General features: G+C 41.0%; 1 protein-coding gene across 1 annotated transcript in view; it reads left to right on the top strand.

Moving 5' to 3' along the window:
- The first annotated feature begins 1,595 nt into the window (after positions 1-1,595).
- Positions 1,596-27,570, top strand: part of vstm2l (V-set and transmembrane domain containing 2 like) — a 52,142-nt gene continuing 26,167 nt past the window's right edge. Inside the window, exons 1-2 of the mRNA XM_034086257.1 lie at positions 1,596-1,676; positions 2,190-2,558. Of these exons, the coding sequence (XP_033942148.1) occupies positions 2,441-2,558 (118 nt within the window). The 5' untranslated portion in view covers positions 1,596-1,676; positions 2,190-2,440. The remainder of the gene's footprint in view (positions 1,677-2,189; positions 2,559-27,570) is intronic.

Here is a 27,570-nt window from a genome sequence, read left to right as displayed (position 1 = left end):
TCAGGAAAATCTTCCAATTTTCAAGGGTGCAATGTTATGTTTAGAAGAATAAGATAAGCACAATACTCACATAAACCTGGAGGGAGAGCAATATGGTTTGTTGTTTTCTGGTCCAAGCTACAGTGGCCGACAGATGCAAACGTGCTACAACAGCAACAACAACACTTACATAAGGAGAAACGCGCTGCAGCTTAAAAAACGATGCAAATACAAAAACACAAATGTGCCAAAACCCAAGCAAAGGAAGGAACATCTTCACCAACTTGACAACACACAGCCCAAAACATCTCGTAATGGGAATGTTTTAGGGCTGCCACTCTACCAAGTAGCTTCAATTTAGGGAATTATTCAAAAGGAACTTGTCATATTAAAGCTTTGATTTTAAATAAAATGTAATTTCTGTGTGAATGATACCCACACATGTGCTATCTCACATCCCCATCATTTACTGGGCAACACAAATATCAACAGTATATGAATACACCTTGATACTTTATTTATGATTACAATTAAAATACAGCTAATGTATTTTATACAACCCGATCTATTTACACCAAACAAGTCTCATATGTATTGCCCTTTGTAGAAAAATGATGGAGAAGTGATTGATGTCCAACCATACTCCATGACCTTATGTTTAATGGTAAAACGTTTGAATTATCAAATGTAGAAATATGTTAAGCAGAGGCTAAACGAAGGCTTTCTCAAAGTTGAAATACAGTGGGACAGGTAGTGTATCATTGTACCTAACAAGGTGGGCATACTCCCCCCTGGTAATGCTGCAGTGTTGTGGACAAGTGCTTAAGATCAATGACGTTTGAAAAGGCATTTACAGACTGTTCCATAAAGTCCAATAGCCCATGTCCTAATGTGGCTGGTCACTTGAAATGATATCTTCTTCTTCTGGTGACCATCACTGCCTCCAAGAGTGGTGTCAGTGAACACACCATCCTGCAGCTTTAGTGTCGCTGTCCATGGTGCTGACATCAGACTCAAGCACTCACTGCATGTCAAAACCACCGATGGAGCTTATCACAGAGGACTCTCTCAGAACCTCTGTAGTCCAAACACTTTGCTATTAATGGGAAATGAAATGCTTTTTAGACTACTTGCTAATAGTCATACCCATTATAAATAGGCTTTCCACTTTGAAGAGTAGAGTATTCTTTTTATTTTGTTCTTTAGAAACAAATCTGTATTCCAGACTTGTAGGAGTATTCAATTGGAGATAAGCTGCTGCACAGCTCTACAAGCTGGAACAAAATGTGTAGGGACAAAAAAAAATACTTACATTTGGTTGTCAATGTCAACTGCTGCAGTTCTTTTAAACTGATTCTAAATGTGGGTAAGGAGTGGACAACAAATACTTTCAATCAAAAGCTATTAGTGGTAAACTTGTGACAGTAACAACTTATCAACTGTCTTTACATTAAGATTGAAATGTTGTTAAAGTGATATTTGAGTCCTAAAAGCTGGATATGAGTCAGTATTTTTGCACTTCCGGTTCCCTTGTCTCAAAGAAATGATTTTATATAGTTTTTTGTTGTTGTTGTTGTCGTAGGATGTGTCTTAAAAAGGCGCTTGCTAACAAATTGCTTGATGAGACAAAAAGAGGTTGTCCTGGACATTAAACGTCATCATGCAGAACACAAGATTATTGTGTTCAAACCAAATGGGTAAGTATCGTACACTTTTGTTTGCCACAAAGCTTATTTTCTGCATTACTCTAATTAACAGACAAAAGAAAATTAAACTGAATATCTTATGTAAAGGTTTTTGTTTTAGGGATTAAAGCAAAAACAAAAAAGGAGCAGGTCTATTAATCAATTTTGGATGCTCTAGGCTATTTTATTTCACTAAATCTTATTAATTATCTATTAAATAATCAAAATCCTGATCAACACTAACTGTAGTCAGATATTGGTCAATTCAGTCTGTGAATGATACAAATATGCGAAGCAGGCTTCATGCTAACTCTGTTAGCAAACACGTTAAGCTAATGCTGGAGCACTGAGAGCACTAAAGTGTATGATTGCGCATGTTTATCAGTTTATTATTTTGTTAAAATTAATTTAAAAAATACGTTTGTTTGTCTTATCATATCGTAATATTTCATTTGCTTGTCGAAAAACAAGAAAAGTTGAAGGTTCCTGAACGTGTTTCTAATATCCTTCCTCTCAAAACCGCAGCACCTGCGATATTGAAGAAGTCCCTCCGCCGCATGTAGAGCCAAGTGAACGGAAGCAGAGGCTCAGTCAGTCTGCTGGCACACAGAGAGGCTGCAGCGACTCCTCTCATCTTCAGGTGTTTCACTCTCTTTCCCGCTAGAACAAATTACCTGGATTTAAAAAAACAAAATAAAAAAATCTTTCTTTATCGACGTGCACTTCCGGATCTGAAACAAGACAAGAGAGGGGAAAGGAGATAAACCAGAGGAGACATGGAAGCGTTCAGAGTGCTGCTGGGGAGTTTACACTACATGGGACTCTACATGCAACTTAGTGTCTCCACAAGGCACGCTGGACACGGCGAGGTGGAGAACCACATCTCCGGGAACGGTAAGAGTGATCATTTATTTTAATTTTATTCGGGGGCATCAAAGGGGCTGTGGAGAGGACGGCAGAAGTGATGCCATCTGCTGACATGCAGAGGAGGGATTAAACAAAGAGCAGCACACAGGCTGAGAGGCTGTTGCTGATAATATGCAAACTAATGCAAAGGTGTGTTTTCTTTGATTGTGTGAGCAGGCATTTCATGCAAACTAGTTTCTGGCTACCTGTCAGTGCATGTTTATCCATCTTAGAGCAATGTTTGGAGAAATGTGGATGTTCAGACACATTTGGAAGGCTAAATGAATTTGCTAGCAGTGATATAATTGTCTGTGGATCATTCTGTGATGTATGTCTGACAGGATTTAGTATTCTGTAAGAGCTGCAGCTCTCTCCGGATCAGTGGGTGATTCATCCAGGAGGAGCAGAGTGGTGGTTGATGTCAGCTGATAGATGGAAGTCAATATGCTCATTGAGTATACCCATGACATCTGTACTCAACCAGCTTTACTTAGAGCTGTCTCTTTCTCTCTATCTCAAGGAGCTTCCCTAAATAGCCTCCACGTGTTTACACAGTGCTACATCATGCAGACTAACACATATGGAGTATACACAGTTTGTCTTCGGTCACTTTGGCTCCGCCTGGAAATGTCCACAGGTGTCACGATGCTGGTTTGGCTTACAGATGTGTGTGGGTTGGAAATAAAGGGAGGAGGGGTGGATGTGATGGGAAGAAAGTCTAGATGATTCACTGCCCTTGAGGTATTACAGGAGTAGATGTTGGGTTCTTATTCCGTTAATGTGCCTTATTATCAGATCCTTCCTGGTAACAAGTCCCCCTCTCTCACCTAGACTCAAGGGGTATCCTGCACACCTGAACTGTTGGGTTTAAAACACACATTCCTTTTTTCCTTTCATTTAAAAGTGGATTTGCAAAATTACATTTTGGAGGTTTGGTAAAGTATCGTCATGTCTGGACCTGAAACCTGAGAAGGGCGTGTTGAGGACTAACCAATTGTATATGAAGCACTGAGCCAGCCTATGATCCAGAGAAAGCCGTAATGTTAGATCTTTAGGACAAAAAACTAAGACATTCTAGATAAACATGAACTGCACTCACACACTTTCTTGCACTTTCTCCAATGTTCCTAGTCAGGATGTTCTGATCCTTTCATAATTCACTTGGCTGTTGGACATGTTGGACTGGTATCTGTATGTATGTGAATATAAAACGTAGAGCACATGTGACATTGACACATTGCAACACATTTGTCAGACTGAGGTAACAACATTCCCATAAAGACAATGATAACATTTTTAGAGGCAGTATGTACATTGTTTCATAGTGAGGTTTGAGTTGTGTGATCTTAGTTTGGACCTTTGGTTACGGCTGTCCGTATATCGGCATGGATGAATGACTCACCTGGCGTTCACCTACAAAATATCACAAAAAAAGACATGTAGTAACCAAGAAGAGACTCAGACGGATCACACAAAGAGAAAGAGAGGGGCAATGAGCACAAGAAGACACAATGGCAAAAAAGAGACACCCAAAGTGACTAGAAAAATTGGCAAACCAACCACAGAAAAAAAAGAACTACAACGAGACAGAAAATGACTACAAATAGACACCAAAGAGATGCGTAATGACTACAAAGAGACACACAACGTGTATGTAGGATAGGTGGTAGAAGCTTTTGCATCTCTGCAAATAATGTGCCAATACGTATGGAGGGATTGTAACCTCTGTCTAAGGGTGATTCTAGTCTTGTTATGATTGGGTGAAGCAGGTAGGACTCAAATGCAGAATTTAACGAAAAGCGAGCTTTATTAAATAATATAAAGCTGTGGCAAAAAAGGCAGTATCCAAAATATCCAAAACCAACGAGCAGCACAAGGAACACAGACCGTGGAATAACATGGAGGGGAAACAATGAACCGACATGGAACACAGGGGAAGACTAGACTAAATACACAGAAGGGTAATCACAGAACAAGACACAGCTGGGCAGGGGAGGAGAAACACAAGGGCAACAGGTGAACACAATCGGGTAATCAGGGAGGGAAACAGACAGAAAGCAGACAGGCAGGAAACCGGGGTGAACACTTTACACAATAAAACAGGAAACCCAAAGACAAGAAAAACCCCAACACAGACAAAACTACAAACGTGACATAACATGAGAATCGTGACAAGTCTCGTCAGTGGTGTCCTCCTACATCTTCCTTGGTTCGTCCACTGTCTCCTCGCCGTTGACATTTGACTCCACCTTCCCAGTTAACGCTCTTTGTTGTAGTCCCGCCGACGTCTGCCTTAGTGTTAATGAATTCTCTTGTCAACTTTGCTGTTTCATCCATGTTGTGTTTCTCCCAGCTGTAATATGGGATGTCAAATATGACTCGAATCGTTCTCTCTGGAGTTCGTTCCCGCTCTTTAGGTTGAACCAGCAGAGATCATAAAGTGTTGAGGTTTTTTTTTTGGGAGTGCTTATTTCCCACTGGGATGCTACTGAGGGTTTCTGTTGATTTAGCAATGCCCACCCGCTCTAAAGATTGTCATCAGAAACGCATCAGAATATCTTTCAAGCTGATTAATGTGAGAGAGGTTTTCTAACAGTTAGTGTATGGGATTCGTATGGAAATGAGTGTGTGCTGATACGCTTGTTTTCATGTTGTCCCTCAGGCAGTATGAGAGGAGAAAAGCACTGTATTTCTTTATTATAATATAAAATGGCCCTGAAAGTATGATGGTTTGCAGGGCATTAGTGATGAAGCGTTCCGGGTTGAAGATGGGGATAAACCTTTATATTTGTGGAATCAATTACAATTTTTTTTTTTAAACTGACATCCATAGTCATGAGGTGAATTCACAGCGCTTGCTACACCGCAGCACGTATTATCAAATGAATGGAAAGAAGACGAGGTCAAACGCCTTCATTTGTTATTGCTGAGTGAGAATATATTGCAGGTGTTGCTCGTATCGGTGGATTCCGAGCCCTGTGGGGGGGGGTCATCATTTATCCTACGTCTCCCGTTCTGGCCCTCCATCACCAGCTGGAACAGTGAGCAGTGATGGAAAAGAAAAGGAAGTGTCGAGAATGAAAGAAAATAGATCTAAAAATGTTCCGGTCTGCCTAAACGCTACAGTACTTTAGTCATTGATACTTTTCAATTACTCCTCATTAGGGCATGGTTATCCTGCGAGGCAATTATTCCGGCCAATCAATGTCCTCAGTAATCAGTGAAGAGTAAATGAGCCCTTGGGCCAATGAGATGCTTTTCTTTACAAAGGAAAAACATATATAATGAGACACTAGGAGTAACGCAGACAGTCAAGAAAGGCATCCATCTTGTGAGCAAAGATGGTTTACTGATTATTCCGTAGACTTGACCTTACCAAATCAGCCTTCGGGGCCTTTTGGATATTCACTATTTGTTCTAGATAACTACATCAAAAAACGTTACAACTTCACTAATTGCAATTTTGTTATCTTCTTGTTAAACTTTAAAGAAGTTTGCCTCTTAGTTTTCTGGGCTTGTTATCGTTCTTCTTTTCTGTGTTTATTTGAGGATTCAAACCAACTTTACGGGTGCATACTGTCACATACTGTATTGTGTCGATGCTGCAAATCTTAAGTCAATTTAGCTTCTTACTATTGGCTTATTAATATAACTTGGATTGATATATCTGGATATCAGTTTATTCTTTGTCTGGCTAGCTGCTTGGAGGATGCTTTGGATAGTGATCGACTCAGCGATGGCTGCCATTTTTTAAAACCCCATTCTCTTTTCTTCAATGTTGATTGGTGAAATTCTCTTATTTACCATACATGCTCCAGCAATGCCAAAAAGACACAAATAACGTTTTTTTTTTAAGCAAAGTTCAAGACATCTCAGTGGACTAAAACAACTGGGTGGTCTTATTTCAAAGTTTCTGGGCCCCCTAAAAAAGTGAGTTTGCCCCTCCTCAGATCTATTTTTGGCTCCAATGACTGGACTGAAAAAGATATCCGTGCCTGTGAGCCTTCACTCAGGGCTAAGTCTTATATCTCCACCCTGCTTTGACCTCCATCACCAGAGAAACCGGCCCCATTCTGGCTCCCATTATTAGATTGGATTTGAACCATTCTTTCCGATTCAACAGGTGAATCCTTTACCATTCAGCGAAAGACAGACTCCTTTATGGCTGCTGCAGCAGCACCTTGAAAAGGCTTCAGGCATGGCTGCTCCTTCAGACAGTATTTGAGAGGAATATACTGGAGCGTAAACCCAGGTCTGGCACAGATGCAATCACAGCCTGCGATGGTTAAGCCTCCTTTACAATCCTGTCTTTCCACCCTTAAATGGCCTTTTCTAATAATGTGATTTATAAATGTGGTGAGGGTCTTCCTCTGAAAGCAAACTGGAGCACAGAGGCAATGACATCACTAATGTTAGTCTATTAAAGATTTAACAGTGGCCAATGCAGTATCGCTGGCAAACATTCAGCAGCAGCTTGTGGGGTTTACTGGAGTCTTCTGCAGAATTAGATGCCACATATCCCCGTCTGCTCCACGGCTCGCTCTCAGTCCTCACGGTGTGTCGACACCACCGTGAGTTCCAGACTTCCTCACAGCAGAGAGTGTAGAACAAAAACTGTTATGACAGAAACTCAAAATCAAATACGCTGATAATGAGTTTTTTTGGTTTTTTACTTCTCTGTCAAGTGCAAACACAGTTATCTAAATCAGCTATAACGGGCACAGATCCAAGAACCACTGAATACACAATTCACAGCTTTGGCTTTAAAAAGGGAAAACATCTGCTTCAGCACACCTGAGAGAATTTGTAACAAAACTCAGCAAAATGAAAGAGCATTTGAATAATACAGGTTCAGTCAACATTTAAGTACACATTGCTGTGATTTTCTCACTTTGACAAGTTAAAGTTGATTGAATCTCAAACTGTTGGTATTAGCCACCAGCAGCTAGCAACCAGCCTAGCTTACTGATACACAGTGCTAGCTGTAGCTTAAAGGAACATGGAATAGTTGTTCCTCGGCCTGCTGCTTAACCGATAAATCTTAATCTCTTCTCACACAAACCCCTCTGCAGTCAGCATGTCGTTGTGTCCCTGAGACACTTCACCCCGAAGTGCTCCTGTGGGGATTGCCCACAGTACTGAGTATGTAAGTCGCTTTGGATAAAAGCGTCTAACAAGTGACATGTAATGTAATGTAATGATAAGGAAGTTAAATGATGAGTAAATTCAGCAAATTTGGCAATCATCTAGTTATAAATGTTGTAGCTACATGTACATTATGTGTAAACGAGACCAATAAACGATATATATTCATGTTACTGTAACATGTTCTGGTTAAACAGTAAAGTTAAATTGCCTCTGTAAACAGTGAGGTGCTGACTGACTCAAATGAACACGTGCATCAGCCGGTCAGAATCCCAGATGTCTGTTGTAGTATCTCGCTGTGATGCCTTTCTCTTAACCAATATCATCTGGTCATGGTTGTCTTCTGAGTCTTTTACTACTCTGTGCCGTTGTTGTACTAATAGCACTGAGATTATATTCAGTATATTTGATAATCAGTCAGGACAATAAGCAGTCAACCCGCACTTCCAAGATATTGAAAAGCATGTTTCCTTATTGTTTTAATCAAAGACTAAGCAATAAAAGACAAAAGGCCGCTTGAGTGCCTCTACCTTCCTAATTGTTTGAGATTTCAACGGACCTAGACTTTGCCTTGATATTCTTTATCTAAATGTAGCCTTGTTTTATTTCAGAATTCTGATACTTGTGTGGTTTTGATTCTCTGTCTGTCTGCCACTGTGTGTATACACCGAGAGACACACAGTAGAAAGAGGAAGTGTAGAAGGAACAGGAAGAGAGTAGAGGACAGAGGGACAGGCTGACAGTTTAAGGCTTGTCTGCGCTCAGCGGCAGGTACCCGATGTATTTAGGTCCTGACCTCAGTATATACTCCGCACTTAGAAGACAAGCGCTGCAGGGCAGCCTGGATTGACTACAGCGGGGAGAGGAATGATTACTGGAGCTGCAGCACACCCCCGCCCGCACTGTTGTGTCAGGAGCTACGACGCAATCTTACACGTCTACTGGCTTTTAGTGAACACACCTTCATGAGCAAAGTGTACTCTGAGTCATTATCCTTGATATTTTCATATTAACAACTGTTGATTCTGCCGCTCTCCACCATTCACTTCATTAAGGTATATGTATTTCATGATAGTGGTTTTGCTGGGATTAACATTTGACAGTTACATGCATTTCCACGACCCTGCTCTCAAACAGGACGACACTTTTTGCAAACGAAATTAAAAAAACATGTTTTTAATCACTAACAGATACATGTAAGAGCATTATAAATGTTTTATTTCTAGTCCTTGAAGGTGCCCTATTATGGTTCTTTGGGTTTTCCCTTTTTTGTACTGTGTCATGTGTTTTTGTGCATGTTAATGGTCTGCAGAGGCTAAAATCCCAGAGTTTCTCTATAGACTCGTTGAACATTAAAACACGTACACATTTCACAGTAGAGGCACAAAATACAAAAATGAACCTGAAAAGGAGCATAATGTGTATTGAATAAATGTGCTTGGTTACGTTCCACATCTGCATGGAAGCAAGGCATTATATGCTTCATGTAATGGACATTTACTCTGAATTGACTTTGAACCAAGTCGACACGTAGAAACTTGTGTGGGATGTAAATACAAAAATCTCCAGGAAAAGATTGCCAAGGCACATTCTCCATACCGTGCCCTGCTGAAGCTATCTTTGGAGTCAACAGTCAACATGCTGACAGACGCCGCTGCGCCGTGATCAGGGAGACGAGGATTCACATTGAAGAGTGCGAGAAAGGAACTTCAGAAAGCCCTCATACAAGGCAGCCTGGCTCTGTGCTGCAGAGGAGGGAGGAGAGAGGGCTGCCAAGGATGTCAGACACACACACAGTCATCAAGTGAGTTCATCCAAATGAACTGCGTGGTGAGCATCTTAATGGGGACATTGAAATAAACAAGATGCCTGGTGATATGAATGCTTCATAGAGAATAGATGAACTGCCTAACTATAGCCTCACGGAGGGTTCATACCTCATTCCTTATTTGTTAACAGATGGAGGGTTTACACGAGTTATTCAATTGAGTTATTAGGAGGTTCTTAATAAGTAGTTATTTATCGTGTATAAGGGGGTACTTGTTTGACTGTCATACCATGTGCAAATAACCTTTTGTTTGTTTGTTTGAGGCGCATGTTTTGAGTATCAGCCAAAAACCTAAAAAAGTTGAATGCATTTCATTTGTACGAAATAATGTCCATGGCTTAAAGCATCCCGTTAAGAAGACAGAACTATTGAATTAGCCGGAGAAAATACTTTTCTCAAAGTTTTTTAATACAGGAAGAACACAAAATTAGACCTTTATTTGCAGATTAGATTATTCAGATTATAATATCCCTATCCATCTCAGCATTGATGGCTGAGTAAACAAAGTTGCCTCTTTGTGTACACTTTATACCAACTATTGTCACAGCATATTGTGTTGTCATTTCAGTACATTTCAGTATTCAGTGGCTCTCCAGAATTCACTTTGGACTAAGGTGGGAACGATAAATGCGGCAGGGTTTGCAACGTACATGCGACATATCCAATAGCGCTGCACTTTGATAGGTCTGTAAATAAATAATGAATTTACAGTGAAATAATAGAACAATGTACAATAATCAATAGAATATGCCTGCAACCTAAACTGCACTCCGTCGTGCCGTAGCTGCTGTGAGAGAGAAAGTGGAATGCGAGTGTCTGACACACCTGGCCCATTTATCAGCCTCCCCCTTAAGAAAAGGAACCCAGCAGCAGTTCAGGTGCTCATTGTTCGACCATGTGGACTCAGACCTTTCGGCGTCCTCTATCATTCTTCCTTCCTTTCCTCACGTGTCACTGCGTTAACTCTGAAACCTCTGCCTCGTTCTCCCCCTTGATCAGAACGCTGTCTTTGAAATCGACACAAACAAGCTGCAGGGTCAGCCGGCAGTCAAGGACTCTTCCTCCGTCTTTCTCTATAAGTGCCTTCTGCTGCTCCCGTCTTTCACTCTCCCACAAAGCACTTCTCTGTGAGTGTGTGTGTGGGTATACTTTAGAGGAGGAATGATTGCGGGCAGCTTTGAGAAGGCGATCCAACGCTACACTTTCTCTATGGTGTGACTAAAACCCATCTCCGGGACTCACCATATGGGGGTGTGTGTGAGGCTTTCCCAACTTTGTGCAAGAGATGATAAAGGCTTGAGAAAGTTGATCCAAACCTTCCCTCTTGAATGTGTTTGCATGGGTGTACACTGCGACGTGTGTGTGCTTGAAGATATGAAGGGTGGGAGAGTACTCCCTCTCCTGCACTCAGCGTGATGATGTTCGGGTGGAAGTGCTTGGCTGTGAGACTTGTCTGTTGCTTATCTTCCATTAGGCACATTACTGCCAACGTTGCCATCAAAGAAACACACACACGCATATAGACTCTCAGATTCAGCGAGACACACAAACACTTCTCCTGGGGAGGCACTTGGCAGGACTCATCTGTTGGCAGTGTCACTGAGGGAGGGAGGAGGAGGAGGGGGGGGCGTGATGCATTTGTGGTCCAGCCTGAAAAAGCTCTGCAGTCACATCATTTAGTGGAGTGTCATGCTTCCATGGAGAGCCTCCGTTTGTGTCTCGAGACAATGCAACTCCGGCAGATTTCGCCCGTAAGATGTTAAAGGGATGCGAGAAAATATCATTTCTGTTCATTAACAACGGTATAAATACTCCAAAATAAATACTGAAGTATGGAAATCGTTTCAAAAGACAGCTTGGTTTTTATGGAGCTCCGACGTCACTTTGTTGTTTACGTCTGCGGTGCCATCTTGTATACGGGCTTCATGTTCTCGTGAGAATTGATATATCTCATATTCAAGATCGCTATCTATATTTTTCTAGAAAACCCCCTGACATCAAACAATCTTTGCTGTTTCCCACTAACGATTTTGTTCTGCGGCCCAAAAGCTTGCTTATTCTTCATTGTGTATGAATACATTTCTGTGATATTCAATGATCAACTAATCAGGTTGTAGCTGCCTTTATAAAGGTGGCTTAATGATTGCTGAAGTACCTGCAGGACAGGGTTTCCGCTAGGATTTTTTTCTCGCCGGTCAAATGTCCGGGCAGAATTTATTTTACCGGACACATTTGAAACTTACCGGTCATATTTCAATAATAATAAGAGTTGTGTAGCAGAGTTTCCGTTAGCAGGTAATTACCGGACTATGAGCAGATATGCTTCAGTTTAAAACTCAGTTCACGGGGCTCATTTTTATATTGCTTCAGTTTATAATCGTAACAGATCGAAGAATTCAGATTCATTTTTCAATAAATGATTCCACAAACAACAAACAACATAATTATTACATTCAAACAAACTACTTGTAGTAGATAACGTACATTATTCAAAAGTTTACATCAACTTTGAATAATAACACGGGAGAAACGGATCCTCTCTTTTCCCCTCTCTCTCCCTCCCTCTCTCTCTCTCCTGACAGCACGTCAGTTTCTCATGCAGCTCCTGCAGCTCGCTAAACAGAGGGCGGGGCTTCAGGTGATTATGCAGAGCTGCGTGTCTCGGTCAGACTCAGCAGCTGATCTGATCTCTCTCTCGCTCCGGTTACACTTCACTCGCGTTTATGTCCATATCGATCAGATCCAGCTCTCCTGATCGGCCTTTATAGAGAGCACCGATCAAACTATTAAGAGTGAATATCGGCCGATAATGACCGGCGGCCGATCGATCGGAGCCTCCCTAATTATTACCAGACATTTTGACCGGCAGGTTTTGAATTTACCGGTTTTTAATAAATTGTACCAGCTAAAAACCGGTAATTACCGGCTAACGGAAACCCTGCTGCAGGACTATTGATTTTGAAGATGTTTTTCATCATTAAATGCAGATAGTGTTGTTCACATTGGATGAAGGCAACAGCTTATATGAAATGTAGTATTCACTAATATTTCCAAATGATTGGTCATGTATTCCGTTCATTGGTTTGAACAGCCGCCTCCCCCCCGCCTGTGGAGCCTCTGATGAAAGTATACCCTGCTTTTCTATACGCACTGATGTAATGGCCCCGTGTCAGCCCTTTGAAATCATCCCATCCCATAATCAGCGAGCGGCATCACATGACTTCAAGCATATGGGGGAAACTGACTTTGAAGAGTGCTTTAATGTGTTTGCTTCTCACACTGTCTTTCATGTGGCTTTCTGATATGGAAGCGCACGTCATCCACATTAAGATGATTTCTGATGCACTGTTTAAAGGATCGAATGATGGTATACATTATTACATTACATTATTTATAACGCACGCTTTCGATATTCTACTTTTCCGAAACCTCTTTAACTCTGTTATTGCTTCCAATTAGCTTGGCCCTACATTCATTTACTTCAAATTATAGACAACATTTCAACATTTCCAAAGATGCCAGACATGCGGTTAAAAAAAATCATGCAGCAGAAAGTAAATATTTACATTTAATTTAATTGTGCAAACATGAAAACATTACTGTGCTCATATTTCAATATTTAATTAGGCTTTATTCAACTTTGCTTTACAGTAATTGCACAAGCAAGGGTACTGAGACAACAACATGCAGTTTATCCTCTCACCAGAAGATAAGGTTAAATGAATTTAAAGAGTATGTAAGAAAACATAGGCATCATACAGCCTCAAAGTCAAGTGATACAACATACAAACAACATATATCAATATGTACAATTGCCTTTTAGTGTGGGATTTTTGGGTTTGTTTGCAAGTAGCATAACCCACCCACCTACAACATGATCCCACCATTTCTTCTAATCCAAAGTAGACAAAAAGTGTTATATTTGGGTTATGCAGTTAAAACTATAGAAAGGAAGACAGTCAACTATCAAAGGTTGCACTTGACTCTCAGATTACGGATAACCTGCGAGGTCGAGAGCGTAGCACCTTGTGTCAGAATAAAAAAATGATATAAATGTGACTGGTTATCAAAGTCCAGCCCTATATGTTACAATGTCCAACCAAGTACTGTATAAGCAACACATGTATACAAACATGCCATAACTTCACACTTTATGCCTCTTCGTATGTCGTTGCTCTAAACTTGTTGCTTTACTTGCTCTCGAGTTGCCACTTCCTTAATCATAACTCCCAAAGAAAAGTAGTACGTGGTTTTACCTTAAAGCATATTCCATCCATCAACAGTGACAGCCGAGGGCCCCTTTCCCTGGGCACATCAACCAGCTCTGACAGGTGGATTCCAAGGGACTCCCAGGCCAGCGTGGAGATATCATCCCTTCACCTGGTCCTGGGTCTGCCCCTGGTCTCCTCCCAGCTGAATGTGCCTGGAACCTGGCATCCTTACGAGGTGCCCAAACCACCTCAACTGGCACACTCGGATACGAACCGATCCAGATCAGGTCATAGACAGATGACACCATCAGCAACCACATCATCTGCATAGCAGTAATGCAATCTTTATCCAATCGAACTGCAGCCCCGCTCCCCCATTAATATTCATATCTTAATGTTAACTCTTTTTTAATGTCTGACACTTTGACCACACATAAAAGTACTGGGCTTCAACTCAACGTTTATTAGCTGCAAGAGCCGAAAAAAGCAAACACCAGGTTTGCCGCTTTTTTTAGCCTCCCTTGTGAAGAGCACATGACACAGCATGCTCAATTATGTGTGCTGCCTCCCAGTCATTTTCAGACAGGGCTATCCATTACAACATCTCAGCAGTGACCAGGCCTACGTAATTACACCGCTGTGGAGAGTCTCTTTGCTACACAAAGTGTGTGTGTGTGTGTGTGTGTGTGTGTGTGTGTGTGTGTGTGTGTGTGTGTGTGTGTGTGTGTGTGTGTGTGTGTGTGTGTGTGTGTGTGTGTGTGTGTGTGTGTGTGTGTGTGTGTGTGTGTGTGTGTGTGTGTGTGTGTGTGTGTGTGTGTGTGTGTGTGTGTGTGTGTGTGTGTGTGTGTGTGTGTGTGTGTGTGTGTGTGTGTGTGTGTGTGTGTGTGTGTGTGTGTCCACAATTACCCAAACTGGAGCCAAAATAACTGACATACACATGTGTAAAGTATTGTGCACACACACACACTAGGGGGGGCTGAACGATTAATCGATTTTAAATCGAAATCGCGATTTGAAATTATGCGATCATTTCTTGTGTGTCAGTCATTGTTGTAGCTGAGAGGTTTTTACAACCCACCTCGGCTCCGCGTGTCGTTTTGGCGAGCTGCTTAAAATCATAAACAGGAAGGAAATCAGAAGACACCAGGATACCAGTTAAACAATAATCTGTTTTAATTATAAAAGGTAAAAATACAATGCAATACAATACAGTAAGGAGTACTCCTGCCCTGGTTCGCGTGCTGTTCAGATTCCGGTCTTGACAGCAGGAGAAGAGAGAGCGATCTAAAGAAACAACAGGCTTATATGCAAAGAGAACGGGGAGGAGGTGTGCCGGATTCTCCTCCCATAGAGTCCATTCATTGGTTGATATAAAAGCGACGGCCCAGCAGAGGACCCACAGAAACAAGAGTCTTTTACCATTTAAGGTAAAACAGACGCATTGGGTGTACTTTCACACACCCACACATTTTGCAGACTTCCCTCTCTGCCCCCCCTCCCCCTTAGTTCAATGTACACACAGTTTCACATACTTTTGTTATAGTTGACTAATACAAACAATATATGTACTACTTTAATATCAATAATAACGAGGAAAACATTACCTCTGCTCTCAAGCAGTAAAATAGTAGAATTTCAGGTTCTATAGAGAACGCTCATTTTTCCTTAGGATGTGTCACACACACTTATTTTCCCTTAGGTTGTGTCACACACACTCATTTTCCTTCTTTTACCATTTAAGGTAACACAGACACATTGGGTGTCCTGCCCGGACACTACATAACATATACAGAGAAAGCACACTCATTTCAGAGATCTGAGCTATCTTCAAATAAGGGCATTCTCCTGCTCACATTTTACTCTAAATAATGGTTTTACTCCTCATATTTCCAACTCCCTATTATTATTGATACAAAGTAATTAAACACACACATATATTTTAGACATGTATGTTCTAGCTACTTGGCATTCTGTGTTTAGATAAGAATGTGTCCTCTCCCCACATCCCCGGTCTCCTGTCATGCCAACCTGCTCCTTATTTCACATAAGTAATTTAAACACATTTAAGCCAACTACTGCACAATGTTGTGACAATGTAGTACTCACAACATGAAAGAATGAAACAGAAAGAAATCAATAAAAACACAAGCACCAGTATAATTGAGCAGTTATTACACAGACCATGGCTTACTGCAACACACACACCCTTCTCTCTGCTGCCTATAGCATATGTCTATATAAGGGTATTTCCTCTCTGTCCCTTTCTCCTGACAGGGAAGTTTTCACTTCTCATCTCTCTAGCTTCTTGTTCATATAAACTGCTACTATTAAATACAAAGTAATTAAGTACACACATGAATATATAAAAACACACTTCTTATATATCAGGAGACATTAAAATGAATATACCAAAAATTACACTGTATTAAACTTCCTGCTATATTATCTTAATTTAATTCTCTTCATCATCCACACCAATCAGAAGTGCTGTGCTCCACATGTACCAGCCATTGTTAACCAATCACCTGCCTAGTATTTTTGAAAGTGCCTGCCCTTTCCAAATGGCTTCCAATGGAGCTTTCCTAGATGGTTTGGTGAAACAAACCATCTGAGTCAGGTTAGTAATGCTCCACCATCACATGTTTTACATCTATTACAGGGTGAATCTTAAACTGAAGCTTGACTTTAAAGCAACCCAACGGAAGTTTCATGTAAGTTTACTTCTTTCACTCGTAGCTCGGGCTGCAGGGTGCTAGAGACGGGAGCACGTTGATACGACCTTCCTAGCCGGAGATATGGCCGCATTTTACAATAAACTTCTGTTGGGTCGCTTAAAAACAAATATCGCAAATCGAATCGCAATATCTGTCAAAAAAAATCGCTATTAGATTATTTCCCCAAATTGTGCAGCCCACACACACACACACACACGCACACACACGCACACAAACTGACAGGCACATTTTGCTTGAATCCAATCATGCGCTTTCCCTCCTTTATGCCGACTGCCAGTGATTCCCATATTCTGTCTTTCATGTCCGACTAATAGCCTCTTGGCCGTCTTTGGTGTTTACTAAAGTCTGCTGATAGCTTGATACCTGTGGGCAGTGTACAATGAAACATGTAAACACTCGCACACACACACATTAGCTAATACCCTTACACTCAGCTTGGTGCAGTAGAACAATGTTAAGTAAATGGTATTTTCTCAGTGTGGTTCGTAATGGTTGGATGAACTGCAGACCACTGCCAAAGTCCAGACACACTGAATCCTCCTCCACTGTCTCCTAGAATTTATTTTTAAGTATTGGTCATTATTAAGGCTGTAACTTGAGTGTTTCTATTATCCTTTTTGTTTTGTTATATGTGAATAGGTGGAAAAATAACATTGATTGCAGCTTCCAACGGTTAATAGTTAAAAGTACAAAGTCAATTACAAATACTGTATCACAGAGAAAGGCATATGTTTAATGTTGCAATAGCTTGAACCAATGAATGTTTGGCATCCTTACTTGATAAACACATGTATTTTTGACGAGTCTATCAATAGACTCGTCGCTTCAGCTCTAATCCGTGTTTTGGCTTGATCACTGAAGTGTGAGATGCAGACTCCTCAGAACCAAATTCTTCATTTCATTTAATCGTTTATTTGAAGAGGGACAGTGCACATTGATGAACATTTTTAACAATTAATGCTTCAAAATGTAAATATGCCGGATTTGAGCTTTGAGCTAATTTCCATCCGCAGTCCCCTCACATACAACATTTAAGAACATGACATTTATATACATAGCAAAAATAAATACATGATGCAGAAAGAGCATGACCAGCATATACAAGCATTTACCACATGGCAGTACAATGTAGCAGCTACGATATATAATATGCAGGAGAAGATATAAGTGCTACATAAAGTGAAAGAGGAGATACCCATGTGTTAAAGTGCATTTAGCGGTGATTGCACGTCTGTTTGTTTCTCATCCATTCTTTGAGTTGACCTTTAAAACTAAAGTGGGACAATCCCGTAACTCAGTTGGGAGGCTATTCCACGAGGTCAACATCACAACCCAAAATGTGGTCTTAATATTGAAGAAGAAGAAGAAGATTCAACTTATTGTCATTACGTAGTACAGGTACTAGTAACAAAACGGTTTCTCTGCATTTGACCCATCCTAGTGTTAGGAGCAGTGTGCTGCCATTATGAACGGCGCCCGGGGAGCAGTGTAGGGAACGGTACCTTGCTCAGGGACACCTCTGTAGCACTTGGTCTTGCCGGGACTTGAACTGGTGACTTAAGCCAAGTCCCTATGGACTTCGCCACCATATTAAATATATGATTACTCTGATTTTGAAAATAATACATACTTATTGTACAACAGCTAAATATTTAATTTGACAATTTGGGAACTTGCAGCAAGGATTCAAGATTTTCGTTTAACTTAGCGTAACGTCCATTCATTTTTATGGCACTTTCATGACCTCCAAAGTCTGTTTTCGGTAGGGAATTTGCCCTAAAGACAGATACAACTGTGTGGAAATAAGGTGTAAAGACGGGAAGAAAGAGGAAATAACTAACCTGGCTCTGAACAAACCACAAACTTGTAAATAAAATATGTTTTATCTACTATGTGAGCCTTATGCTAAGCTAAGCTAACTCTCAGCCCTAAATCACTGCAGCCAGTGACTGCTACTGCTGCTTGTTTTCCTAAATGTTCTTTCAAATATTCCTCTTGAGAAAAATATGTATCTTAAAATTAAGTCAATATATATAATATACAAACTGATAAAAGATAGAGGGGAAAAAAGGCCTACTCCAGTCCCCAAAACTATCCTTTTAAAAAGTCATATGTTTATATTTTAAATTGAAGCCTTTATGAACCATGCCTCTAACGGCCCCTACACACGGCGGCATGCGTTGTCGCTTGCCGGCGGGGGGGGCTGAAACTCGACCAACAACCAATCACATGCATCTCCCGCCCCAGACACACAAGCACGCGGTTTGATTGGCTAGAGCTTGTACTGGCATATGATTCGATTGTATACATTGCTCTTTTGCAGCAAGCACCGCGAGAGAAGCTACGCTTTGTTCCCACAATGCAGTTCGGCGAATCGTGACGTCACCCCATTCAAAGTGAATGGGCAGAAGCGTTGAAGCGGCAACGCACGCCGCCGTAAGCCAGGGTAAAAGACACAGCATTTGGCTCCACAGGGAGTTGGCAGCAAAGCATCTTAATGCAGAGGGAGTCAGGGGGACATGCTGAGGACATTGGACAGAGAGGAGGTGGATGAGGCTTCTCAGAGCTGCTCTTAGCTGTCCCCCGGGGGGGTTCAGTCTTCAGTTGGCTGTGCTGCTCATAGAGGAGGAACAGTTTGTCCAGTGGGGATGCAGCTCAATAACAGCCCTAAACATGACATGGTATCAGCGATGAGAGCTCGCTGCGTATCGTGCTGAATTGCCACTGGAGGGATGCTTTAACCATGAAAGCACTCAGTGCTGAGCCTCTAACTCCAGACAAGGGATTAGAGATGAGCATATGTTTCATATCAAATCACCTTTTTGACTGGAGGGATGATTTACCTAGCAGTACATTTCCACTCCTGGCCTCCTCTCCCAGGATTATTGGCCTCGCTTGTTAGAACAGCAGAGTCCATTTTGCCTTCTCTCCAGTTACATTTTAATGTAATGTCTTCAGGATCTCAAAATGGTGTAGAAGCAACATGCATGACAGAACTAAAATGGCATCATAGGCCATAAAATCTAATTTGTCCTCCTGTTACAGCACATCCTCCTCTAACAGCCTCTAGCTTCTGAAGAGCCATTACACAGTACAGAGCAAGGACTCGGACAGCCTCTGGATTCAATTGGTTACACAGGTCTATTTTACTGTAAAATATGTACGTCACCCTGTCGCACACATCACTGTACAACGGGGGTATGGCGGAAATTTGTAAGCTTATGTGTTTGGACTAGAGTTTTCAGTAAGTCATACCACCACTTAATGTTTTCCATTACATTAAACTGACTTAATAAGCTGCTATAGTATTTTTACTTCCTGTTTTACCTTCTGACATACACCAACTCAGCTTTTGAAAGTGCTTGTGGACTTGTGGCTTTTCCTCATGACAATTTACTGAATTGTTATTTGTTATTAAATTAATATATCACGCACCATGCATGATTAAGTTGGTTGCATCATATTTTGCAGTGCTACTGAAACCCCTCAAGCATTTGCTTTGCAGATATTGCGAGTAGCCGTAGAACATGTTGGCGTTCAAGTGTGAAATCCCTCAAAACAGCTGACATATTGGCTCTTTGCTCCATTAGTTAAACTGTCTACCATTGTGCTGCCGATGCAGTATGCTCCAATGTAATCAGATGGAATTGAATAATCAAATCCATGGTCACTGATCCCCAATCAAGCTATTCGAGTCAGTATGACTCAATGTTAGCAACCTCATAATCCTTTCAAGATTCTATTAACCCATAGAAAGCATTACCAAAACTACCAGAATTATACTTTTAGATCCATCAAAAGATACATTATTTACTTACTTACATCACTACATAACATAATCACTGACTGGCTTGTTACAGAATTCTTCTACAACTATGTTGATGATGTCATTCAATCATTTTAATTGAGAAGACTGTGTGAAATGGTCAAAAGCTTTAAAAGGAGTATGTAGGCCTTTAGTTGAGAGTTGGTTACTGCGTTCTTTCTACAAGTGTTGTTTGGTATAAAAGTGCCAGAAGCTTTCCTAAACTATACAACCCATGTTCTACTTAATTCTGATGCTTTGGTGCATGTGTGTTCAGATATTTATCCCAGATGTAAGCAGCTCATTTGTCATGTCGTTCCCTCTTGATTTAAATACTATTGTGTGTCCGTGATAAGCTCAGATGTCTCGCTGCTGTCCTGAGCTGTACAATATGTCAAGATCATTAGCCTAGCCAAATAGTACTTTGAGAAAGACAAACACAATCACGCTGCGAATGAAATCTCCCGCAAATGAAGCTTAGCCTGGGCGATGCAAATAGATTACAACAGAGGAGATGTCTTCCCAACGTCGGCTCTGATTAGCGCCGCGGAGACGCAACTTTTTTAGAGAGAGTTGTTCCAGTGTGACAGCCCCCGTCTCAGAGGACGCTTGATGGGTCGTGTCCCTATTAGCTGTGACACTTTCCGCGCCTGTTATTCTTTTTTTAAACTGTTGTGTCAAAGTCGTGCTCCTCTCTTTGTTTTCCGCCATTGCCTCAATCTTTTCTGGCTCCGTCTCTAACTCTCCTTTTGTCTTTCTTTCCTTCCTCCTACAGTACATGTGTTAATGTGGCCCGGTGTGACGACACTTGCTTTTTCTGTGTATGTTTTAAAAAGCAGCCCAGGTGTATTTCCTTTCCGTCAGCTGCTCCCGTCTGAAGTCCTGTGGTGTTATTAACTTCGATTTTCTTTTTCCTGAATGTAATGAGCTGCACTGAACTGAGACTGCAGTTATTTGAACATGATGCCCTCTCTTCCAAGTTTGCTTGACGAGTTTATCACAAAGATTGTGTTATATGAAGGTCGATATGGTGCAAAATGCGAGAGCGTGTAAAACCTGATGTGAGCACTTGCAGAAAAAAAGATCTGAGCTTGTGTGCATACATTTACACTTGTATAACATATCCACGTAACTGTGAACCAAATTTACACTTGGGTATTTGATACCCATTTGATAATGCAATTAATAAAAACAACAAGGTTTGGGTTCGTTCTTCAGATGACTGTGACGTTAACTTGTAAGCTCAATAATGAACTCCAGCTCAACCAACCATATTGTAATATCTAAGTAATCATCTTGAAATATGACATTAATAATTGTATTATATTGTATTATACACATCTTATTGATTTCACATACACTACTTCGACGTTAGCTAAATAGCATGGATAATTTACAAAGGCTTTAAAAACACAGCAGGAGCCCAAGACAATTATAAAACTTGTCATTATTTCAGTACAGTTCAATTGGTTTTATTTTCATAAACGGTTATCAACCGTTAGTGCCAAAGCAGTAGGCTATAATATATGAATTACTGCTGTATAGACTACAACCACTACTTGTTTAGCTAGCATAAACTCAACAAAGCTAGCGTTAGCTGGCTAACTGACGTTATTTTGCCGCTAAACTGCACGATATAAAAAGGTGGTCTTCAAAGCGGATTTAATCCTCAATCACAATAATAATATTCAAAGTAATACTGGGGAAGTAATGGGAAAAATGTACCGTTGATTGACGCGCCATGTCAGCGGTAGCGACACGAACCGTTAGCCCCGCAGTCATCCGGTTCGACCTGACTGTGGCTGTGACTGTGTGACTGACCCAAGCCTAGTCGTTCTGATAGCTCCGCCCCTTCGCTCCAACCCCCCTCCCTCCCCCCACATCTACAGGTGAAAATTACTTTTGCGACACATTTATCACAAGAATTGTAGCAAAAGTCAAGACCGCAGATTTGTCGATTTATACTGTCACAGAGCAGATTCGTCAAGTTGTAATGACTGATTTGAGAGGTTGTAATAAATAAAGTTGCAGTTGTAATGGAAAATATATTTAAAAAATGTGTATTTTTCTGCAAGTGAACATTTCATCACTAAGTTCATTTTTTTTCTACAAGCTACAAAACTTTTTTTTTTCTTCTGTGACTTCAAATTTGGTTCACAGTTACGTGGATATTTTATACAAGTGTACATTTGATTCGCAGTTACGTGGATATGTTATACAAGTGTACATTTGGTTCACAGTTACGTGGATATTTTATACAAGTGTACATTTGATTCGCAGTTACGTGGATATGTTATACAAGTGTACATGTATGCACAAAAGCTCCGATTTTTATTCTGCAAGTGCTCACATCAGGTTTTACACGCTCTCGCATTTTGCACCATATCTACCTTCATAGTGTTAAGCTATTCTTTTTTATTTATATTAGCAGTTCAAGCTATGAATCTGTGTTCGGCTTTATATTCAGTATGTTGAAGAATTCACTGAGAAACAATAACTTCGAGCCCTGCCAGACTTCTAACAAGTGTTGCATTTATAAGCAGAGCACACACATTCGCCATATCCCCTGCCTGAAACGTCTCCATTGGACTCCTTTGTTTACTTCCGTAACATAGTGACATCACTATGTAATAGTCATGCCTCTATTGGTTAGCGCTTCAACACAATTTACGTGATAGGGTAAGGTACGGGACATCTTTTTTCTTTTTTTTTGAACTTTTTATTTATTATTCATACGTAACATCAATAGAACATACATGGAGATGCTTACATAACTGCAGCTGTTGTACACCAGGATTAATCATTCATGCCCTCCTTGGGCACCAAAAGGACATACAGTTTCTTAATGTTATCAATTTCTATATTGTGCAAACATTATCAACATACAGATATTATCACTCCCCCTCATCGGAAACATGATCGCACAATACCCAAACCATTATGATAGTAAAGCAGTGCTTTACCATCCAGATGAAACAAGTACAAGTGCAGTGAATACAAATAAATGAAAAATAAATAAGTAAAGAGGTGCTGCTGGAGATCTGGTGTTGCTTGTATTAATGGGGACCATTTCTCCTCGAATGTGTCAGTTTTCAGCTGTAGTCTGTGATTTTCTCCATTAAATAAACATTTTGTACCCTGTTTCTCCAGTGGACTATATTGGGGGGCTGCGGCTTCAGCCACGAGACCGTTATCATTTTTTTCCGCAATTAGACTAAGAATTCTTAGTAAGAAAGCTACATTTCTGTCCATATCACTGGGCAGTATACCCAGTATATAAAGCACTTTATATACTGGGTATACTGCCAGTATATAAAGCACTTTATATACTGGGTATACTGCCCAGTGATATGGACAGAAATGTAGCTTTCTTACTAAGAATTCTTAGTCTAATTGCGGGAAAAAAATGAAATGTGATTCGTATTTGACCTTAAATCCATGTTGAATTAACAACAAAAGATACATTATTTACTCAGCTCTGCGTCACTGTGATCGTCAGTCATATTTAAAAAGCACTTTCTCATCAAAAAACCTTAACCCTGCCTCTCTCCTGCCTCTCTCCTGCAGGGTGTAAAGTTCCCTGGGCGCTCTCCGTGTCTCTGTGTTTGATAATATTCGTTCCGTGATGAATCTAAACGGCAGTCCGTCCTGTAATCTCAGTTATTCATCAACGTCAGCCTTAATGGAGGCAGAGAAGGAAAGGAGAGTGAGGGAGTCTTGTTGGTAAACCTCCAGTGACTGCTGGTGTGTGTGCAGATCTGACGTCCTTAAAGAAGCACATGTTGAGTGAATATGTACTCCAGTGACCCAGTATCCTGTCCACTCATTCATAGATATTTCACAACAGTATCCAGGGAGGCTCAATTCCAGCATCTCCTCCCCCAACTTTTACATCTTATTCTAAATCTATCTACAGCTTTTACAAACATTCTTAGTTAGCAAATGCTCTTCACTTTGCACACTTCTCCTCCAATACTTGTGTCCACCTGATGAAGGTGAACCTGATCAGGAGGAGAACAGGAAGAGACATACTTGATTAATCCTTCTAGGAAATGTCTCTCTGTTGTTACACATAATAGTCGTAATACACAAATGCACACATTTAGTGGAGAGGTGTCGGAGCGTGGGGGGTGCCACGGTGAGGCGCTCCACGCAGTCGGGGGCTCATTGCATTGCTTAAAGACACATTTCCCAAGAGGTGAGCTGGCACCGCTCCAGCTACAGGTCCACACTGTGTACATTTTAGTCCGTGCAGCATTTCACCGAGGGAAAATAACTTTGGATTCCCCTTTTAGCGCATTTTACAACTTTTAGGACCTAATGTGGAGAATAAATAAACTCGCTGATTGACAGACGTCTCGTTCCTGATGTAAGTCAGTGGGGAAAAGTGTTTTTGGGCCCAAATGTTGTTACGGACTTACATTGAAGTTGCAGTACAACAATTTGCCTCAACGCACCGTTCACCTCCTGAGGGCGCCTGCTAGTTCGCTTGTAAGATTGTGATTCTGTTAAGTTGTGTTTATTGATGTTGTGGAAGCACAAGCTGAATCTTGAATCTTGATTTCCATAAGAATTGATTTGCTAATTTCATAATCATTTTAATTTCTCAAATATGGAGATGTCCGGCTTGTCTATGCATTATATTATATTAGGCTGAATATCTTTGGGTTTTGTACTGAGAAAAGAAGACGTCAAAGTCCTTTTAGAAATGTTGATGGATATTTTCACTATACATTTTATAGACCAGACAATTCATCTAGAAAATAATTCTGCAGATGAATGGAAAAAGAACATTTCCACTGAGCACTGTGATTATCAGTTGTTGCTTCCAAGGTGACTTATAGTTTCCTTTCCTTCAAGTATTGTAGGATCAAGCAGGCCAAATCCTCTTTTTAACAAGACGAACCCTACAATGGTTCTGTCATGCATTTACATAATCCAATACTCTCCAGAGTCCAGTAGTTTGTGGTTATTTGTATGTAACAAAGAACCAAAAGCCAATGGCTTTGTCTTTCCAAATTAGCTGCCTCTCTTTAAGTACATTGAAGAGTACTGTGTTCACATTTGTGCACATTCTTGCTAAATTGGCACTTTTTCTACTTAAAAGCCCCTGGAAACGAAGTGATTGACAAATAAGACAAGCCCAGCTGATTCAGCCTTTTTAGATCTCTTTCAACCATGCTTCCTTCACTTGCCGCCCCTCTGTTCTGAGTCAGGTGCAGTGGAGAAAGCCTACCTTCAGTTGTAGTGGGGCGCTGGGTTTGAGCCGTGCAGCTGTCGACTCCTATCTATCTGCCTGTGTCTGAGCTGGAGAGGATACTCCAGGGTGCATTAGAGAGGGTAGGGAGATTAGATACTGAGTGCTGATATCTCCTGTCTCTCCCGCTGTCTCCTCTCTGCCGCCGACGCCTGGCCCGAGAGAATAGGGCTGGTGGAGGCAGCTTTTTAAAGAGGCAGAGGAAGAAAGATGCCGCCTGTTGGGATTTATTTCATTGAGCCTCGTCTGACTTCATCATCTGAAACTAGTCCCCCTCCGATGCCTGCTTTGATGCTGTTAAAAAATAAGAATATACTGCAATAATACCAAGGGAAAAGAGATATTTAAAAATGTATGTTTATAGTTCTCTACACTCGGCGCAGTGATTTTCTGTGACTATGGGAGCTGCTATAGATTCACCTTGGAGATGGCTTTATTGATCGCTCTGTCTCCCGGGGGGAGACACACACCTTCAAATGCATTGACTGGATGTTTGTGAGCTATTTTAATTGCTGGGTGCTAGTTTACTGAGATGGTGGAAATGGAAAAAGTGAACCATTTGAGAGAATCAGATGTCAGAGGAGATATACTGCAGGGCACATAGCAACCAAGCCTTAAAACCTGAGGGCCACCATGAGGTTTTTGTACTGATAAATATTAGATGGCTTGCCATTACATTTGTTAGATTTAGTACACACAAATAGAAGAATATTCTCAGATTATAGTTTGAATGAAACTTGTTCATTCAAATCTAAAATATAGTCATCATCGGTTGAATTATATCTGTTGTAGCTAACACTGACGAACAGGTGGTGGAATTCATAACTTTAAAGCAATGAAGTTTAATTGCGTGTGTTTTTTTTTCTAGGTAAATTGTTTCAAAATGATGTATTCCCACAAGAGTCATTTTCGTGTTGTTATTTTTGCAATTACATTACATACCGTTTCTATTGTCATGAGTGGCACAGTGATGTTTGTGATGTAAAGGTCCCATGTCAAGCTTTTCTGGTTATCACCCGTCCCCTTGTGTGTGATGAAGGTTGTTCTGCATGTAAACGGTCTGCAGAGTCACAAACCCTCAAAGTGCACCATGTAGGGAGTAAAACTCTAACACAGAGAAGACCTGTCTGTGCTGCCCCAGAACGCCTCGTTGGACATTTCGCTTTTTCCATTTTTTTCTTCCTGAGTATAGTGACGTAACCATACTCAGCTGCAGCTCCGTGGATTTCTCAGCCTGAACTCAGCCTGAGCACACACACAAACTCACAGCCCCTCGCAGACCCCACGCAGCAACCAGGAAACGACCCCAGTAATCCAGCTCACACTGTCTGCAGCAGCGAGCCCTCGCAACGTCCCGCCAACACGGCACCCAGACCCCACGCAGCATTCTCATCTGTTTGTTACTGGTGTCATTTTCTGGTTGCTAACAAACGCCATTGTAACACATAATCACTGATGTACCGCTGTAACGGTGGTTGACTCAACAGAACAGAGTGGGCGAGCTGACCAATCACAGGGAGGGGGGGGGGCAGGAGCTCCAACAAGCTGTGTATGATAGAGAGTGAATACACATACTATACAGAGATGCTGTATGAGAAACCAATGTGAGTTTGGAACATTGAACAATGTAAATCTATTCTAGTAGACCTCAACAATGGAATTATGATCAGTAGAAATGGCCATGTCATGGGACCTTTAAGCATTCTTCTCTCTTGTGCTGTTTTTATTTTTTAATCATTATTCCAAAAACATTTGTTTCAAAAAATAATGTCATATATAACTCAGCGTATTGAGTGAACTATCTTTTAATTGTTTATTTTCTCTTATTTACAAAGAACCTCCTCACAGGTGCTTGGTACCAAATGGTACTAGTAAGGCTCCTTAGCAAATGTTAGCATGCTTACACACTAAATTAAGATGGGGAATGTGGCAAACATTATACCTGCCTAACACTGTCATTTAGCTAAGAGCAATTCAAGAGGCCCTGTTATGGGGTCTTCTCTTTCCTGTAGTGTGCTA

This window comes from Pseudochaenichthys georgianus, chromosome 7 (genome assembly GCF_902827115.2).
Source record: "Pseudochaenichthys georgianus chromosome 7, fPseGeo1.2, whole genome shotgun sequence".
NCBI lineage: Eukaryota > Metazoa > Chordata > Actinopteri > Perciformes > Channichthyidae > Pseudochaenichthys > Pseudochaenichthys georgianus.
The sequence above is the reverse complement of the archived record's forward strand: the minus strand, read 5'-3'. Positions and strand labels throughout refer to the sequence as shown.